Here is a 17900-nt window from a genome sequence, read left to right as displayed (position 1 = left end):
CGGCAGTGTTACAGCTCTTTTAGAATTTGTCTAGTAGGTTTTCTGGTTTTCACCGGAAAACCCCCACCTTACAGGTTGTTTTTAACGGCAGAATGGTTTTGAATGAGCTGCGAGAAATTTAGATTGTAGGTTAGCTTACTGTTCTCATGACAATACGCGTTATCGGTTGTTAAAATTGGAGAAATGGAAGCTGTACCGGGAGGTTTCCGGCTTAAGCTGATGCAATTTCCCTACCGCCCCACCCGCGGGGAGAGCCGCTCTAGGATATTGCTTGTTTCTCCTGGGCGTTTCTCGAGCGCCGTTGCACGTGCATCTTTTGTTCTATGGCGTCCGCTTCTGCTCAAACTGCAGCGTTGAGCGCTGAGCAGGCCAAGGGTGAGAAACCTTTTAGTTGTCGGGTGGGCTTCTTGCTAAAGAATAGTGCGGGAGGAAGATCCGGGGCGAGAGAAATGACTGTGTTCGCTGGGAAATGCAGGTTCCCGGTACCATACTCTGTCACTTAGGAAGGGTTCTTGTTTCTAAAGCGAGAGATTCGGAGGCCGAGTCTCTCGGGTTACTATGGTTTCAGTCCGCTAAATAATTCCCTGCCCTCTTTCTTGTGTTCTCGGCTGGGCCCGCCGGCCGTGTGCCGATGCGTACCCGGCACTCCTTCCGGGGATGCGTTTGTTGCCCAGTGGTCTTGGCCGAGGTGATCCAGGCGTTCTCGGCGCCGGAGAACGCCGTGCGCATGGACGAGGCTCGGGACAACGCGTGTAACGACATGGGCAAGATGTTGCAATTCGTGCTGCCCGTGGCCACGCAGATTCAGCAGGAGGTTATCAAAGCTTATGGCTTCAGCTGCGACGGGGAAGGTGGGTCGGACGGGGATGGAGAAGAGAGCGATGGATCCCTTGGGTCTGTGAGCTGTAGTCCCTTTTCTCGCCACACGGCGGCAGCCACACTCTAACAGTATTGGTACTCTGAGACCAGGGTCTGTCTATTCGTGAACTTGAGCCAAGCGAAGTCTGAAGTGTGTTTTCTAGTTACCATTAATTATACTGCTATCCTATTTTAAGATGAGGAAACAGACTCTAGAAATAAAAGAAGTGCCGGAGGTCACAGCCGAGTTGGACCTGAAACCCGTTCTGATGGTTTGTAGTGAGGTGTCCGCATGAGAGCACAGTTCTGCAGCCCCTCCAAGGTGTTTCAGCTCCTCTCTGTTTGAGGGTTGGCAGTTCAGTTTCTTTGGTGAGGTCAGGGTCTTTCCCCAAGCGTGTTTATTGATTCAGCCCAGCTGCCCCATGGCCCTCCTGTGTCCTGGTTCTAGACTGGTGATCTTGTGGGTGTGCATCCTTTGGGGTCTTGTGACTAAAGTGCCAAAATAGTTCACCTGATGGTGGGAAGCACACTGCTTCGCGGTATTTTCATTCACTGCATCACATCCACTTGTGCCCCAGTGTAGACCAGGAAGTAGTTGATCCAAACCACAAAGGGCAGAGGCCTACATATGTCTTGTTTTGCAGACAGCTACCTGGGGCCAGGGCCAGAGTAGCCAGCGACTCGGGCTTAAGCTGCCCCCTCCTGCCACCTTGGGCACATCCGTCCGCTGGGGGTGTGGATTGATGCTCCTGTTTCCCTTTGCAGGTGTCCTTAAGTTTGCCCGCTTGGTCAAGTCTTACGAAGCCCAGGATCCCGAGATTGCCAGCCTGTCGGGCAAGCTGAAGGCGCTGTTCCTGCCACCCATGACCCTGCCGCCCCACGGGCCTGCTTCGGGTGGCAGTGTGGCCGCCTCCTGAGGCTTGGCCCTCCCGTGGCACTGCTGGGGAAGGGAAGACCTTGGTGTTCCGGAGGATATAAATGTGCCTATGACTTAGCCTTGCCGTCTGTCTTTTGTGACCCTGACAACCTCTCGGTCTTGGCCTGATGCGCTCTGCCTTTCAGGCTGCTCCATCTTCCGGTCCAGATCCTCCCTGTGCTCCTGCTGGGCCCAACCAGCTCCAGGGCAGAGTGGGAGGGGCCGGCTCCTCAACACCCTGGGTTGGGGGGCCTGCACAGGCAGCCCCGCCTCTGAGGAGTGGGGCTTCCTGGGCTTTTCCTGAGGCCCCTTGGCTTCTGTGTGCTGGGAGGCTCTCCCATTGGTTGGTGCTCCCTTGGCCAGGGTTACTTCCTGGTCTCTGCCCGCAGCACCCATCCTCCCTCAGCTCCGTTGGCCGGAGCACCAGGTGGAGCTCCAGGTGGCTCCTCCCTTCCCCAGGGAAGGAGGCGGGGGACAGGCAGGCGGCGCAGTCCAGCGCCGCGGGGCTAGATAGAGAGAGAAGCCAGCTGCTGTGGGCGGTCTAAGGCCAGCCCCTCCCCACCTGTCCCTTTTCCGGGTTTATTAAGTCCAGGGGCTTGTCCCTGTGGTATCTTGGCCTGGCGGGCAGCATCGAGAGGAAAGTGGCTTGAGTTCTCAGTGTTCTTCCTCACCTTGGGCCACCGCACAGCTGCGCCTGGGGCTCAGCCCCGCCCCCTGTGGCCATCTGCCTGTGACTCCCTACCCCTCTCGGGAAATGCTGTCCCATGGGTAAGTCCCCTGCTCCGCTTGCGTATCATGGTCTCCTGTTCATTTGGGAGGGAGGAGCAGTGTTCCTGCTCACTCCTGACAGGTGTGTGACCACGAGTGCGACCTGCCCCTGCCCCCTGCCCTGGGTCTGCTTCCCCGAAAGATGTCAGGAACTCCGGGCCCATTCGTAGCCCTCCGCACCCCCCACCCCACCCCCGCTTCTCTAGTACTTCCTCCCTGATAGATGCATATTTCTTCTCACCATTGCATTTCTCCCTTCACCCTCTGGTCCCCTGCTTCTGCCATCTGCTTAGGATCTGTCCCCCTGGGGAGCCCATGTCACCTGAAACATTACACGTCTGAAAGGCAAATCTGAGAAGGCTCCCCTGTTCCCACTCAACGTCCCAGTATCCTTCATTCAGATTTCCTTCAGTTTCCCTTCACTCCTCCGCGTCAGTTCATTCAGCAGATACCTGTTGAGCGTCTATTATACGCCAGGTGCTTTTTAAAGTGCTGCCAATACTGTAGCAAACGAGAGACACGGTCCCTGCCCTCACGGAGCTTCACTCACTCCAGTGGAAGGTGACAGGCTGCCCAAGGAACCCACTAAATAGGATAATTGCGGGTTCTCAGAAGTGTTACCCAGAAAATGAGACAGCTTCGCGTGCTAGTAAGTGACTGGGGTGCCAGTGGTGTCACTGGCTGGAGGGCTTTCCTGAGGAGGTGACACAGGAGCTGTGACCTGGAGGGGGAGCCGGGCTCCAGTGCCCCTGGGCGGAGGGAACGGCCAGTGCAAAGGCCCTGCTGTGAGAACAAACTAAATGACGGTGCCTGTAGCAGAGTAGGCCAGTGGGGAGGGCCGGGAGAGACCGGGCCTTGCTGGAGTTTGGATGCTACAGTGAGGACCTGCTCGGTGTGTTGGTGAGTTGATGGGTTGGTCACCCCCGAGTCCTGCAGGTTCTTGCTTCTCACACTGACATCTGCCCTGGGGTGTGGCCTGCCTCCCCCAGTGCACACCTTGTCTCCTTCAGCCCTGATGTCAAGGTTCTGACTGAGTTGTCTGGTCCCTGACCACTTCTGCACTCCCGCCTCGGTTGTTTTCCTACCAGGTGGTTGGCAAGGCCTCTCCTGGGACAGAATCCTTCCTTGGGTCCCCAGCCTGGCCCTGTGAGGCCCTCTGCCATGGGTCCCAGCCTCTGAGAGCAGCTCAGCTCAGCCACAGTGCCCTGCTCACACCCAGCGCTGCTCCAGTGGGTCCTGTGCCTGCCATCCGGGGGGCCTTTCCAGATCCTGCCTTGCAGGAGCGCCGGCCCCTGTGGCCTCACCATGGGCTGTGCCAGTGCCCTGGCTCCTCCAGCAGTGGTTGGTGTGGTGGGATGGGCAGTGGCCTCACGTCAGTCAGCCTTGGTTTGTTGCCTTCCCCTTACTAGCTTGTGACCTTGGGCAAGTTACTTCTCTGAGGCTTAGTTTTTGTTTCTAAAATTGGGCTAACAAGACCTACTAAATAACGTTGGCATGTGGATTAATAATGTCACATAGAAGCTGTTTGTGCCAAAAACTTACTTCATATTGGTCTTTTGTATCAGTATTTGGGAAATATTGTTAAGCTCATTTATCAGGTCAGGGGTACTGAGGCTCAGGGAACTTCAAGAACTTTCTAGATATTATTTCACCTTCTTTGCTCTTCCAGACTGCCTGTCTTTCTGCATCCCCCTTGATCTTCATCTCTACCTTTATTTCCTTGCTTTCCAAGTGAAGAATTTTCTCTTTGGAATTAGTAGGCCCTTACTTTTGTAACTCTCAGCTTTCTGGAGCCTGTTTTCCTCCCTTAAAAAAAAATTCAGAAAAATAATTCCTACATCACGGGGATGTCTGAGGCCCAAATGGGATTGTGTGTGTGTGCAAGTGCTCTGTGAACTCCAGAGCACTTATGTCAAGGGAAGGGAGGTGCTTCTTATTTATTTTCCTGCCAGAGGACAGCAGAGACAGTACATCTCATCCTGGTGTCTGTCTGTCTTCTGGCTTGACCCCCTTCAAAGAAATTCCTGCTTCTTCCATGGTCAGGAGTTTCTGGGTTCCTAGTTAGTTTCTCTCCACCAAGTGGTGTAAGCTCCAGAAGGAGAGTGGCTTGTGGCCAGGGTGCAGGGAGTGTTTAGTGTCAAGCATGGACCTGCAGCTTCGTGTGTGGTCAGGATGCGGTGTCCACAGGTGGGTGTTTGCACCCAACCAGGTATGTGCGTAGGTGGACGTGGATGGTGAGGTGCATGTAGTGGGACTCCGTGTGCATAAGTGGATGCTTGTGTGGTGTGTGCGTGTGTGTGTATACTCATCTGTATATGACAAGCAGGGTGTGCATGTGTAGGACCGGACCTGGGCTTGTGACCATGTATGTGCACGGGTCCAGATGAGCTTGGTTATCGGACACATACTCTGTGCGAGGCATGGTGCTAAGTTTTGACCACTTGGAGGTGAGCCAGACTGGCAGAGGACCCTCTGTGGTGGAGAAGCCAATGTCCACCTCCTTCCTGCCCCCTGCTGTGGGGGTGAGTTCATGGTCTTTCAGGGCGGCTGTCCAAGGCTGGAGGTAGTCAGTGTTAGACCATGCAATAAACAGACCAAGCAAGGCTCCCAGGGCCCCAGAAAGAGGCGGAAAAAAGAAGCCCTTTTTGGGGTGGGGGGAAATTGATGTTCAAAAAATGATAAAGTAGCCAACATAAGAAAATAGACTTTTGTTGGGCTTGAGCACTTTGTTATTTATTTTCCTTATTTTTTGAGGCACAGCATACATCATGTGCGTGAATATTAAATATCACATTTATTCCGTCCATGTGTACACCACTCAGATCGCGATGTAGAGCATTCCCAGTACCCCAGAAGTGTCCCAGGAATTGCCATCTCCCAGTCAGTTTACTTATTTTTATAAAGGTGATACATGCCCATGATATAACCTTCACAAAGGTGGAAGGGAGAAGGAGAGGTCCCTCCCAGCCCTCTCCTCCAGCCACCTGGTCCCCCTCCCTAGGGAAGCCACCAACAAGAGTTTCTTGCGTCTGTTTCGTTGGGCTTCTTTCCTCTTGCTTTGGTTTGGGGATGTTTGTGTTTGTGTTTGGAATTACAGGGAGCATGACAAGCTTTTAGTGTTTAGGGCCTCTCCGGGTCAACCGGCCCTGAGAATAAGCCCTGGCAGGCCCTGCGCCCCCAGCCCCAGTCCCAGGAGACAGGCCTCTGGTCAGAGTCCCGAACTCCAGCGGACTCAGATCAGACCCCCTTGTCAAGAACCTACGGCTCAGGCATAGGGTGGACGCACCCATGGGGTCTGGTGGCTCCGCCCACACCTGCTTCCCTAGGTGTGCTCCTTACCTGAATGCAGGGTTGGGGCCAGATGGATGGGCCAAAGCCTGAGGACAAGAAGCAGAGAAAGTGCAAGTTGGACAGGGCATAGGGGTCATTCTGTCTATCCCTTTGCCCCAGGGCACCTCTTCAGCTATGTGTGTCAAGGGAGGGGAGGGCATCCCTCTGTAGGCATCTTCCCGGCCTTGGCAATTATGGAGTCTCCCCCTCCCACTGCGACCTTAATGGAAGAGTCTCCCAACCTCTGTTCTTCTTTTTTTAGCTTTTTATTTTTATTTTACTTTTTAAAATATTTATTTATTTTTTGGCTGCGTCAGGATTTAGTTGGGGCGTGCAGGCTCTTCGCTTAAGTTGTGGTGCATGTGTGGGCTTCTGTCTAGTTGTGGCAGGCATGGCATGTGGGATCTTAGTTCCCCAACCAGGGATCGAACTGGCGTCCCCTGCATTGCAAGATGGAGTCTTTTTTTTTTAAATTTATTTTTAATTATGTTATTTTATTTATTTGTTTTTGGCTGCATTGGGTCTTCATTGCTGCACGCGGGCTTTCTCTAGTCGCGGCGAGCGGGGCTACTCTTTGTTGTGGTGCGCGGGGTTCTCACAGCGGTGTCTTCTCTTGTTGCAGAGCACGGGCTCTAGGTGCGTGGGCTCAGTAGTTGTGGCTCGTGGGCTCAGCAGTTGTGGCTCGCAGGCTCTAGAGAGCAGGCTCAGTAGTTGTGGCACACGGGCTTAGTTGCTCCGCAGCATGCGGGATCTTCCCGGACCAGGGCTCGAACCCGTGTCCCCTGCATTGGCAGGCGGATTCTTAACCACTGCGCCACCAGGGAAGCCCCAGCTCTTTATTTTTTTATTGGAGTACAATTCCAACCTCTGTTCAAACTTTGAAGCCCTGAGGCCTGGCATACAGTAGCTAAAATCACCGGCTTTGGAACCAGGCCGTCTGGTTTGCATCCTGGCACCGCCACTTACTGACTGTGTGACCCTGGGTGAGCTCCCTACACTCCCCGAGCCCCAGGTTCCTTGTCTGGAAAATGGGGATAACGAAGGTACCTGCTTCATGGGGCTATGGTGATGACACATCCGATAAGGCATGTAAATATCATACAGTACAGTGCCTGGCATACAGACTCCACTAGTGACAGTTGCCATCATCACCATCATCAGTGGCGTGGACCAGGGAAGGCTGCGTGGAAGTGGCTGGCGGAGCAGGAGTAGACGGCGCGTGACTGGGCGGCTTCCCACATGCCGAGCGTGATCTGCGCCCGGAGTGCGCCAGGCGCACGTGTGTCCTTACTCGGGTGTCCCCCCATGTGTGGAGGGCCACGCTCCCGAGGCCTTTGATGGCAGGCGTGTGGGAAGTGGGCCCCCCTGCGCCCACTGCCACCCTGCGCAGCTTCTCCCCACTCTGCTCTAAAACGAGAAGTAGAGTGAGTTCCCCCAAGGGGTCGGCCGCGCCCCTTCCTGTCCCCGCCCTGCCGGCTGCCCCAGGCCAGTGGAGTGGCAGCCCCAGAACCAGGACCGCGGTGGTGAGGTGACCTGGGCGCTGAGAGGCTCGGGAGGTTTAGCCCCAGCGTTCTCCGCCTGCCCGGACTCAGCAGCTCCACCCTGTTGCCTGCACCCCCTTCCCCCCGGGCGCCCCCAGGATGGTGAGGTAAGGGCCGGGGACCCTGAGTAGGCAGGAGGTGGGGTGCCCCAGGGCCCTCTCCTCACTGCCCTCCCGGCCTCCCAGGTGGTTTCACCGAGACCTCAGTGGGCTGGATGCCGAGACCCTGCTCAAGGGCCGAGGGGTCAACGGGAGCTTCCTGGCTCGGCCCAGTCGCAAGAACCAGGGCGACTTCTCCCTCTCCGTCAGGTGGGTGGCCCGAGGCTCTAGCGGGGGCCAGGACTTGGCCCCTCACTCTGGTTGCCCAGGCCCCAGCACGCCCCGGCCCTGTGTGTGTCCACCCCGCCCCCGTGTGCGCTCCCTGCCCAGGACCCCCGCCCATCCCCCACGCCATCCCCACCTCCACTCTCGCATCCACCGGCCTCACCGCTGCCCCGGTGCCCTGCAGGGTGGGGGATCAGGTGACCCACATTCGGATCCAGAACTCGGGGGATTTCTACGACCTGTATGGAGGGGAGAAGTTCGCGACGCTGACAGAGCTGGTGGAATACTACACGCAGCAGCAGGGCGTCCTGCAGGACCGCGATGGCACCGTCATCCACCTCAAGTACCCGCTGAACTGCTCAGACCCTACCAGTGAGAGGTGAGGGGCTTCGCGCCCTGGCCCAGCCCACGGAGAGGTGGGCTGGCCTCCACCCCAAGTGCCCCTCCCCCCCCCGCCCCCCGCTCCTTCTCAGGGCTCTGTGGGCCTCTTCCCTCCATGTGATCCTGGGGCCCCTTTCCATCAACCCCTGAGGAAGCCAGAGAAGGTCACCTCGCCCTTCTCTAGGGTCGCTGTCTGCCAGCAGCCCAGACTCTACTAGTGCCCGAGAGGCCACTCGTCGTGGCTGTGTTCCCAGCAGTCTGGCTCTGTTGTTAGAAAGAACTTCTTACCTGGAACAGAATCTGCCCTCCTCTTCCCTCCCCAGCGGGGGTTACTACAGGGACAGGCTGATGTTGAGGAAGAGCATAGGGACCAGCGTTTCTGAGGACACTTGGTGCCTCATCCCAGCAACCCCGTGAGGACGGGTCTGCCCTCTTGGGCTGGGTGGAGCTGGACGAGTCCCTTGACCAGAACCCAGATCATTGAAAACTGTGTGATGGGTGTGTAAGGGGCCTAGTACCTGGGCACAGGGTAATACTCCAGGCATCTTTTTAGCTCCAAAGATGTGGTCCCCCAAACTGGGCTGGCTGCTTCCCATGCAGTCTCCGAGTGCACGGGTGGAGGGTGGTGGGACCCTAACGCTCAGCAGGACGTGGTGGCTCATTTTATAGCTTCATCTCCATGACAGCTCCTATTAAGGGGAAGGCAGCTGAACAGCTCTGGATTTTTTTTTTTCACACTCCTGGGGCCAAGTCAACTTGCCCTTGTCCTGTATTTGTGTATCGATTGTTGAAATGATTCTGCACTTTGATTCTGTCTGCTTTCAGTCTCTCTGACATGCATGCGTCCCAATGTGCATTCATATTTTTTTCAAGTCAGTGATTGAAACTTAGCCCTGGATGAGGCTGAGATAAAGGCCCTGGGGCCCAGCCCTGGAGACCTCTTTCCCGTGAACATGGAGCCACTGATCCCCTTCCTGTGAAGTTACCTCTTCTAGGAGGGAAGCCACAGTGATGACCTTGCTGGTGGCTGCCCTACCTTGGTGTCTGCCTCCTCTTGCCCTTTTCCTGCACCCCACCTGCAACATTTCATGGGGATTTTCCACCCAGACTCTCTTGAGCTCTTCATGTCCTGGCTTCCTCCTTGTCCTGGCCAGGATCTGCCCTGCTGGCTGCTGCAGGAAGAGGGTGGAGCTGGAAGAGGGATGGAGCTGAGCAGACCCCCTGGGAGGGGCCCGAGGCCTGGGTTCCAACTGGGGCTGGGCGAAGTGGAGGACCGAGGACCGAGGGAATCAGGACCAGGGTAGCTGACTCGAAGAGGCCCCTTTGGTTACCCGGGCCAGGAGGCCTCGGCTCACCCTTGACCCTGGGAGTGTGCGGAGGAGGCTCTTTCTCCAAAGCTCCACTTGTGTTCTCGCAGCTGCCGCACCCCCTCTGCGGGAATTTGCATTTGTCCTCTCACTGGCTAGCTCTCCCCTGTGGTCAGCCTGACATTTGCATGGAAACTTCCTCATCCTGGGGCCTGGGGGAAGCGGGTTAGCCCCCTCTCCATAGCCCTGGGGACCTGGCCTATCCCCGAGTGATGGGATGGGGTGGCCCAGGGGGTCCTGGACAGGGCAGGAGACTCTGGAAGTCTCTGAGCTGCAGTCTCCTTGGGGCAGGAGTGAGATGGGGCGGGACAGACGGCCCCCTCCCTCCTTCTCCCCATTCCTGCGGTTGGAAAATGCCCCCCCTCCCCTGGTCCCTGGGCTGAGGAAACCTCACAACCTCACTTCTCACTCTCTCCCCAGAAGGAGTTTTGTGTTTTTTCCATCACGTGGTTTCCTGTGGGGCTGGGCATTGCGGGGCTACAGTTTCCTCCTGGGAAGGGGGTGTGCTGTGGGGAAAGGTCCTAGTTCTGCTTTCTGCCCCTCTGAGCCCCTCTGAGCCCCTCTAACAGCTCGTTCAGTGACATCATCCCAGGCACCCCAGAGCCCCCAAACCACTCTTACGCAGCGGGGTTGTCTGCCTTCCTGGCCCCCCTGGGGGACTTCTCCCCATCATGCCTCCCTTGTGACTTCCGTCTCTCCCATCCCCAGCACTCTCTGTGGTTTGGCCTCTGCATTTGTTCCCCTAGCCCAGCCCTGTCTTTCATGGAGACCCTTCCTGGGTTTCTCCCCTCCAAATATTCTGGATATGGCCTGCCTGTCTGCCTTTGTCTTAAACTTTCAGAGGTGGGCCTGCTTAGAAGTCCTGAGGCTCGCCTCTTATCAGCAAGGGCCTTGGGCCAGTGTGCAATCACCCAGCCTCAGTTTCTTCATCTGCAGAATGGGTAGTATCTACCTCTCAGCATTTTTGTGATGGTGGTGGATTTGAAAGCATATAGCAGAGTGCCTGCACGTGGCAGGTGCCTGGTTTCCCTGCCCCCTCCGTGAATGTCTGCCCAGCACCTGCCCCTGGCCTCGGTCTCACCTCCCCGGATGCTGTCTTCTCTAGGTGGTACCATGGCCACATGTCTGGAGGGCAGGCAGAGACACTGCTGCAGGCCAAGGGTGAGCCCTGGACTTTTCTCGTGCGTGAAAGTCTCAGCCAGCCTGGAGATTTTGTGCTGTCCGTGCTCAGCGACCAGCCCAAGGCTGGGCCGGGCTCCCCGCTCAGAGTCACCCATATCAAGGTCATGTGTGAGGTAAGGCATCTGGGTAGTGGGGCGGCATCCTGCTTGGGGTCCATCTGTGCTCCAGCGCTGCCCGTGGGGAGGGTTAGCCCAGGCTTCGGTCTGAGGCTGGGGGTCCAGGGAGGGAGACTCGGGTCCTGAGAGGTGGCCTGACTCGGCCCCCCTCAGGGTGGACGCTACACAGTGGGCGGTTCGGAGACCTTCGACAGCCTCACGGACCTGGTGGAGCATTTCAAGAGGACGGGGATCGAGGAGGCCTCAGGCGCCTTCGTCTACCTGCGGCAGGTGAGGGGTGGGCCTGGCTGCCTCCTTCCTTCCCCTGAGCTTCTGAGCTCTAGAAGCGGCTGACTTCTCGCCCTCCCTCACCCCAGCCATACTACGCCACGAGGGTGAACGCAGCTGACATTGAGAACCGGGTCTTGGAACTGAACAAGAAGAAGGAGTCGGAGGACACAGCCAAGGCTGGCTTCTGGGAGGAGTTTGAGGTGCGTGATGGGACCAGCAGGGCAAAGGGCCTGGGGTCCCAGGCAGACCCTGTCCCCTCTCTCCCCGCCCCTTACACTGATCTGCCCCACGTCCTCGCCACCCGTGGACGGCCCTTCTCCAGGGCCTGGGGCTCCATTTCCCCCTCTTGCCCCACAGAGTCTGCAGAAGCAGGAGGTGAAGAACTTGCACCAGCGGCTGGAAGGGCAGCGGCCAGAAAACAAGAGCAAGAACCGCTACAAGAACATCCTTCCGTGTGAGTGCCCTGTCCCTGGGCAGCCTCCAGCCCTCCCCCATCCATTCACCCAGGAGGCTCCTCTTCCGCCTGCCGACCTCGCCCCATCTCAGGGGGTCTCTTCCCCCAGCTCAAGGGGGGACCCCTCTCCACCCGCAGTAGAGCCTCCCCTCCTCCAAAAAGCCTCCGCTCCTCCCAGAGGGGCCTCCGGCACCCCACCCCCACCCCCTTCCTCCTCTGAAGCCTCCAGCCCCACCCCACACAGATCCCTCCCCCCATACAGATCCCCCATCCCCGCCTGCCCGCAGGGCTCTGAGAGCTCGTGGCTTCTGGGCAAGAAAGGCCTGGAAACTCAGGAAGGGTCTGACCCACGCCTTTCTTGCTTCCTCTCTGCCCGCTCCCAGTCGACCACAGCCGAGTGGTCTTACAGGGACGCGACAGTAACGTCCCTGGGTCTGACTACATTAACGCCAACTACGTCAAGGTGGGTGTGCCCGCCGGTCATGGGGGAGGGGGGACTGGGCCCTGGGGACCCCCATTCATGGGGGGGCTGTGTCCAAAGATGCACAGGCGAAGCCAGAGCTGTGGCCTTGGGTGGCTGAGGGTGGCAGGGGTGCGAGGGGCTCATAGCCCTGCGTGTCTCTGCACCCGCGTCCAGAACCAGCTGCTAGGCCCTGATGAGAATGCTAAGACCTACATCGCCAGCCAGGGCTGCCTGGAGGCCACGGTCAACGACTTCTGGCAGATGGTGTGGCAGGAGAACACCCGTGTCGTCGTCATGACCACCCGGGAGGTGGAGAAGGGCCGGGTAAGCCGAGCCCCCCAGTAGTCGTCCACCACCATTAAGCCAAAGAGACTTGGGGCACCTCGGAGGGCAAGGGTCCTACCTTGTTGGGAAACTGAGGCACGAGGTCTGGGTACACGCTGACTCCCGGACCCCTGCGTCCCACCCTGGGCTCCCCTGACCACCAGACCCAGATTTCCAGTGGCCTCTTTCCTTAAAGTGTCCCTCCGTCCCGCTCTGGGCAGCAGCCCTTCCTGTCCCCTCGGCCTCATAATACTCTCTGGAGTCAGCCCCCAACCCTCACGCCACGGGCAAGCTACCTCCCTGCCTGCAGGCTGCCCCCTTCCCACGGCACCGTCTGCAGTGGAGTGGCTGTGACCCGTGCAGAGCACACACTGCACCAGGCTGCTCCCTCTGAGAACCCTGCCACGGCTCCCAGCTGCCTTCAGAGCAGTCGCACTGCCGGACCTGGCGCTCAGGCTTGGTGGCTGCCCTCCAGCCCTCGCCGCCTCTGACCGGCCAGGGTCCCTAAGGTTTCCATGCCTCTGCACGAGCTCATTTCCGCTAGGGACCGACTTCCTGGCTCTGGGCTCTCTCTGCCTCACTGACTCCTCACCTTTTTTTCTTTTCTTTTTCTTTCTTTCTTTCTTCTTTTCTTCCTTCCTTCCTTCCTTTCTTTTTGGCTGTGTTGGGTCTTCGTTGCTGCGTGTGGGCTTCCTCTAGTTGCAGTGAGCGGGGGCTACTCTTCGTTGCAGTGTGAGGGCTTCTCATTGTGGTGGCTTCTCTTTGTTGCGGAGCACGGGTTCTAGGCACGCGGGCTGCAGTAGTTGTGGCATGTGGACTCAGTAGTTGTGGTTCGCGGGCTCTAGAGCGCAGGCTCAGTAGTTGTGGCGCACAGGCTTAGTTGCTCCGAGGCATGTGGGATCTTCCCGGACCAGGGCTCGAACCCGGGTTCCCTGCATTGGCAGGCGGATTCTTAACCACTGTGCCACCAGGGAAGCCCGACTCCTCGTTTTTTGAAGACCCAGCTCAAATGCTCCCTCCTCTGTGAAGCCGTCCCTGCTTTCCCCCGTTCCCGAGAGGGAGGATTAGTCTCTCCCTCCCCCTTGCTCCTCAGCGGCTCTGGTTCCCCGCTCACCTATCTCTCTGTGAGCTCCTGCAGGCACAGGGGCATAGGCTGCGTCTTACTTGTGTCTGTAACTCCAGCCCGGTTTGCACAGCTTCAGGTTCAGTGCGTGTGCCAGCCAACGTGCACTGAATGACTTGTCAAGTGACTGGCGAGGTCTCACCACCTGTAAGAGGCCGAGCCAGGCCCTATGTCTCTGACTCTCGGCCACTTCATCTGTTCATCCAGTGGATGCTGACAGGGCCATCACCAGGGACTCAGGCCCTGCTCGAGGTGGGCACAGGCCTCAGTCCCCACCTTCACCCTCCCTTTTCAGAACAAATGTGTCCCATACTGGCCAGAGATGGGCACTCAGTGCGTTTATGGACTCTACGCTGTAACCAACTGCGGGGAACACGACACAGCTGAGTACAAACTCCGCACCTTACAGGTCTCCCCGCTGGACAATGTGAGTGGCCCCTGCCCCTGCCCCATGCCCGGGGCCCTCCTCACACCTGTCCTCTTTGGTTGGGTTGGATGAGGCCATGCGCGGGAGCAGGGGGCACTGACTATGTCCTTGACCCAGGGGGACCTGGTTCGGGAGATCTGGCACTACCAGTACCTGAGCTGGCCTGACCACGGGGTCCCCAGCGAGCCTGGGGGTGTCCTCAGCTTCCTGGACCAGATCAACCAGCGGCAGGAAAGTCTGCCTCACGCAGGGCCCATCATCGTGCACTGCAGGTGAGAAGAAGAATAACGACGGTGTTAGTAATAATAATCAAAGTAGTAGCTGGCAAGTGAGTACTGCTAAGTGCCATGCGCTCTTGTAAGCAATTTATATATTAACTCATTTAACGCCTCCCCTGGCCTCCACCTCTTCTGGGTTCCCTGATACTGTTTTTTGTTTTGTTTTGTTTTGGCCATGCCATGTGGCGTGTGGGGTCTCAGTTCCCCCACCAGGGATGGAACCCGCGCCCCCTGCATTGGGAGTGAGGAGTCTTAACCTCTGGACCTTCAGGGAAGTCTCTGGGTTCCCTGATGACTCCAGACCCATGGGTGGAACTTAAGCTTCAACCAAGCCCATTGTTTGATCCTGTGCCTGGTGGGGTGGGCTTCCTCAGAGACTTCCCTGGATGTAGCATCTAGTCCAACCCTGCCACATACAGATGAGGAAACAGGCCCAGCCTCTTGCCAGGTCACTGCTGGTCAAGGGGGGAGCCTGGAGCAGGGCTCACGGTAGACCCAGGTCCTGGTCACTCCTGTTTTCTCAGACGCGCCTACCCAGCCGGTGTTTCTGGTGTTTCTCCTTGGGGTTGGTGTAGCTCCCCATCCCTTCTCTTTTCCATCTGCAGCCCTGGCGGCAGGCTGAGGCGTCTTCATGGCTGCAACCTATCTTTCCCTTCCCGCCAGTGCCCCCAACTCAGCCCTTGGGCTCATGCACCATGCTGGCTCCACTGGAGACCCTCATGTTCATGATCAGGAGACCCCGTTCCTGCTAAGGTGGGAAGCTGAGGGGTCAGCGAGGAGGAGCAGGTGTCCCATCAGGCCTGAGAGGCAGCGTCCCGCAGACGGGCCTGCTCAGCCGGCCTGGCCTGGGGGGATGGGATGGAGGCCCAGGGTCCTGGACAGACGCTGCTGCTCAAAATTCCAGCTCCTGCACTCCCTGGCTGTGCGATCTTGGGCAAAGGACTTCCCTTCTCTGACCCCCGGGTTCCTTGTCCGTAAAATCAGGGTCTTACAGGGTTGTTGTGAGTGTGAGACCCTCTCACTGTGTCTGGAATACAGTAAATGCCCAAGAATGGTAGCTGTTAATGCTTTCATAACTCACGTCAGGCAGGGAACGGGGACATGGGAATCTGCTCTGCCCTCTTCCCTCCCAGCTCCCTCCACGTGACCCCGGGGCCGTGAGGGCTGGGGCTCCCTCCATCTGCCCCACCAGCAATTGTGCGTCCTGGGGCGGGGCCGGGGGGCTGCGTCTGGAGGTGCCCCCCACGTGCTGCCTCAGGGACTGTGCCTCCAGGCCGTGCCCCCCTCCCTTCTTGAAATCCCCATGGCCTTAATTTAGACGTTACAGGAAGGAAGTGGGTGAGGGGGTGTTATTTTTGACAATCTGGGTTTGAAATTAGACAGTGCAACTCGGGGCATTGGCCCGACTGGCCTAGCCGAGGGGGTGGGACTGGGGTCTGGGTGCCGTCCTGAGGCTCCTGGGGTCTGTTTGCCCAGGGGTGGCGGCAGAGGGTGGGGAGAAGGCAGACTTCCTGCTGCGATGCTCCCCCACGTTTCCTGAGCCCGGTGGCTCCCGAGGCCTGCTGTCTTGGACACTGCCCTTGCCCTGCCATCAGGATCTGAAGAAAAAGGGAGACGGAGCCTTGCCGAAAGATGCTCCCGAGGCGAGGAGGGCAGCCTCTCTGGGGCCAAGGCTGTGGGAGAGGGCCGGGGAGGCCCGGAGTACCAGGGGAGCAGGCGGGCTGTAGTCGGGGAACGGGGTCCCAGATCTCCTGGGGTGGGGGGCAGAGTGAAGCGTGGAAGCAGGCGGTGGAGCGCGGTGCTGGGAAGAAGGAAAGTGATGGGTGTCCGGGGAGCAGCGTCCTAGCGCCTGAGAGCCAGGTTCTGTCCCCAGACCCCTTGGCTGCAGTGATGAGCACGGGTGCAGAGCTGGACAGACTTCTACCCTGCCTACCCTCGCAATGACCCTGCCTGGTGCCTGCGTCTCCCGTCTCGGCCTGTTCCCTAAGCCCCGCCCCTGCCGGTGCTGTGCTGACACCCCGCCCCGCTGCCCTGCCGCCGCTTCCCGGCTCGTGCAGGCTGGGCCTCTGATGGTTCCCCTTCTCTCCCCAGCGCCGGCATTGGCCGCACCGGCACCATCATTGTCATCGACATGCTTATGGAGAGTATCTCCACCAAGGGTGAGGGTGACCTGTGGGAGACGCGGGGCGGGTGGGGGAGCGGCCCCCGTGTTCACCACCTCTGTCCAGGGCCTGACGTCCAGCTGCCCTCCCTGCTAGGCCTAGACTGTGACATCGACATCCAGAAGACGATCCAGATGGTACGGGCCCAGCGCTCGGGCATGGTGCAGACGGAGGCGCAATACAAGTTCATCTACGTGGCCATCGCCCAGTTCATCGAAACCACCAAGAAGAAGCTGGAGGTCATGCAGGTGCGGGCAGAGCATGGCCTGGAGGGGCCGAGGGGGGGCAGTGGGCATTGTCTGGTGCTGCTGGGACCACCGGCCTCCCACCACACTTCTTCCCACAGTCCCAGAAGGGCTGGGAGTCGGAGTACGGGAACATTACCTACCCCCCAGCCATGAAGAATGCCCATGCCAAGGCCGCCCGCACCTCTTCCAAGTGAGTGGCCCCACCTCCCACCTCCCAGCGTCTGCCCCTTTCTCTTCTCCAGCCCGACCCGTCCTTTCCAGGGAGGTTCGGGTTAAAGTTCAAGCTTGGTTCTTACAACCTGTGTTCACGAGTGTCTCCTGAGTGCCCTCCACGTGGGGCCTGTGCTAGGCACTGATGTGTGAGATGGAGCCTCTGCCCTCAAAGGAGCTTCTAGTCTAGTGTAAGGACACTGTCAGGACTGGTCTCCTCGCTCTCCTGGCCTCAGTTTGCTCACCTGTGAGATGGGGGTGGCCCCGAAGGGCTGCTGGTGCTGGAGGCCCCTGCCCTGTCTCCTGACTGCCCGCACCTGCCTGCCCCGCCTGCAGACACAAGGAGGACGTGTATGAGAACGTGCACAGTAAGAACAAGAAGGACGAGAAGGTGAAGAAGCAGCGGTCGGCGGACAAGGAGAAGAGCAAGGGTTCCCTGAAGAGGAAGTGAGCTGGGCCTGTCCTGGGGCGGCCATGGTACGGCCCCTCCCTGGCCTGCCCTCAGGGGCCCCCAGGCTCGGTGCTCTCCCTGGGATGGACGGGGCGGCCGTGGCCTCACCCTGTCTTCCCAACCCAACCAGACCTGTGTCTTGTCCCCCCTCCAGGTCCAACCCCCTCTGATCCCTTCCTTCCCTGTCTCTGCAGCCTCAGCCCCGTCCCTGCAGAGGCCTCCAGTGGAAGACCCAGAGCCTGAACCTCGGAGCCTGGCCCCCCATTCCATTGTAATTTAAATGGCCATGTCCCCAGCTCCCTCTCCCAGCCCCTGTATATAGCCCAGCAAGGCCCCTGGCAGGGCCAGGCCCTTCTCTTGTAAATAAAGCCTCTAGGTCACTGTGTGTGGGTCTCTAACTCCGTGTGCCTGGGCGGGAGGGGGAGGCGGGCAGGGAGTGCTACATGTGGACACAGAAAGCTGGGCCTTCACAGTCTGACACACTAGTGTGAGTGTGGGTCACGTTCCGCCGTCTCGTCCCTTTAAAGTGGAGGATGATCCTGCCAGGGTGGTTGTGAAGATCACGGAGATCAGGGATGATGAAATTCGTTACACTCTTGCTATGTGTCAGGCGCTGTTGAAAAGACTAAAAGTGGTTATGGAACCGAGGTACCTGTATCATTCCTATTTTACAGTGGGAGAAACTGACACACAGATTAAATAACTTGC

At 58.4% G+C, this 17900-nt stretch overlaps 2 protein-coding genes across 4 annotated transcripts; both read left to right on the top strand.

Moving 5' to 3' along the window:
* Positions 1-183: 183 nt before the first annotated feature.
* Positions 184-1852, top strand: LOC309812074 (protein C10). The gene is made up of 3 exons (XM_082635574.1): positions 184-375; positions 675-851; positions 1624-1852. Exons 1-3 carry the CDS (start codon positions 324-326, stop codon positions 1773-1775), a joined length of 381 nt encoding a protein of 126 aa, XP_082491700.1. The 5' UTR covers positions 184-323; the 3' UTR covers positions 1776-1852.
* Positions 1853-2247: 395 nt separating this feature from the next.
* Positions 2248-17570, top strand: PTPN6 (protein tyrosine phosphatase non-receptor type 6). 3 transcript variants are annotated; one of them, XM_082635534.1, is made up of 16 exons: positions 2248-2542; positions 7599-7721; positions 7921-8115; positions 10590-10779; positions 10936-11052; positions 11139-11252; positions 11410-11506; positions 11890-11969; positions 12144-12293; positions 13712-13843; positions 13961-14115; positions 16213-16280; positions 16380-16531; positions 16630-16721; positions 17078-17218; positions 17387-17570. In XM_082635534.1, the coding sequence occupies exons 1-15, from the start codon at positions 2529-2531 to the stop codon at positions 17190-17192; spliced, it is 1794 nt and encodes a 597-aa protein (XP_082491660.1). In that variant the 5' UTR covers positions 2248-2528; the 3' UTR covers positions 17193-17218; positions 17387-17570. The 3 variants fall into 3 exon arrangements, with proteins under 3 accessions (XP_082491660.1, XP_082491661.1, XP_082491662.1); XM_082635535.1 differs by having other exon boundaries at positions 17347-17570; XM_082635536.1 differs by lacking the exon at positions 2248-2542 and adding an exon at positions 7179-7520.
* The last annotated feature ends 330 nt before the right edge of the window (positions 17571-17900 follow it).

The sequence above is a fragment of the Mesoplodon mirus genome (genome assembly GCF_964341445.2).
Source record: "Mesoplodon mirus genome assembly, chromosome: 11".
In the NCBI taxonomy this organism is placed as follows: domain Eukaryota; kingdom Metazoa; phylum Chordata; class Mammalia; order Artiodactyla; family Ziphiidae; genus Mesoplodon; species Mesoplodon mirus.
Note: the sequence above shows the minus strand (reverse complement) of the source record. Positions and strands in the feature narration are given on the sequence as shown.

Excerpts from the sequence above, each read along its gene's own strand:
- PTPN6 (XM_082635534.1), top strand. Across the intron at positions 11,253-11,409 it reads GCTTCTGGGAGGAGTTTGAG|AGTCTGCAGAAGCAGGAGGT; the intron begins GTGCGTGATGGG and ends CTTGCCCCACAG. Across the intron at positions 11,970-12,143 it reads TTAACGCCAACTACGTCAAG|AACCAGCTGCTAGGCCCTGA; the intron begins GTGGGTGTGCCC and ends ACCCGCGTCCAG.
- LOC309812074 (XM_082635574.1), top strand. The coding sequence starts at position 324 with ATGGCGTCCGCTTCTGCTCAAACTGCAGCGTTGAGCGCTGAGCAGGCC. Across the intron at positions 376-674 it reads GAGCGCTGAGCAGGCCAAGG|TGGTCTTGGCCGAGGTGATC; the intron begins GTGAGAAACCTT and ends TTTGTTGCCCAG. Across the intron at positions 852-1,623 it reads CTTCAGCTGCGACGGGGAAG|GTGTCCTTAAGTTTGCCCGC; the intron begins GTGGGTCGGACG and ends TTCCCTTTGCAG.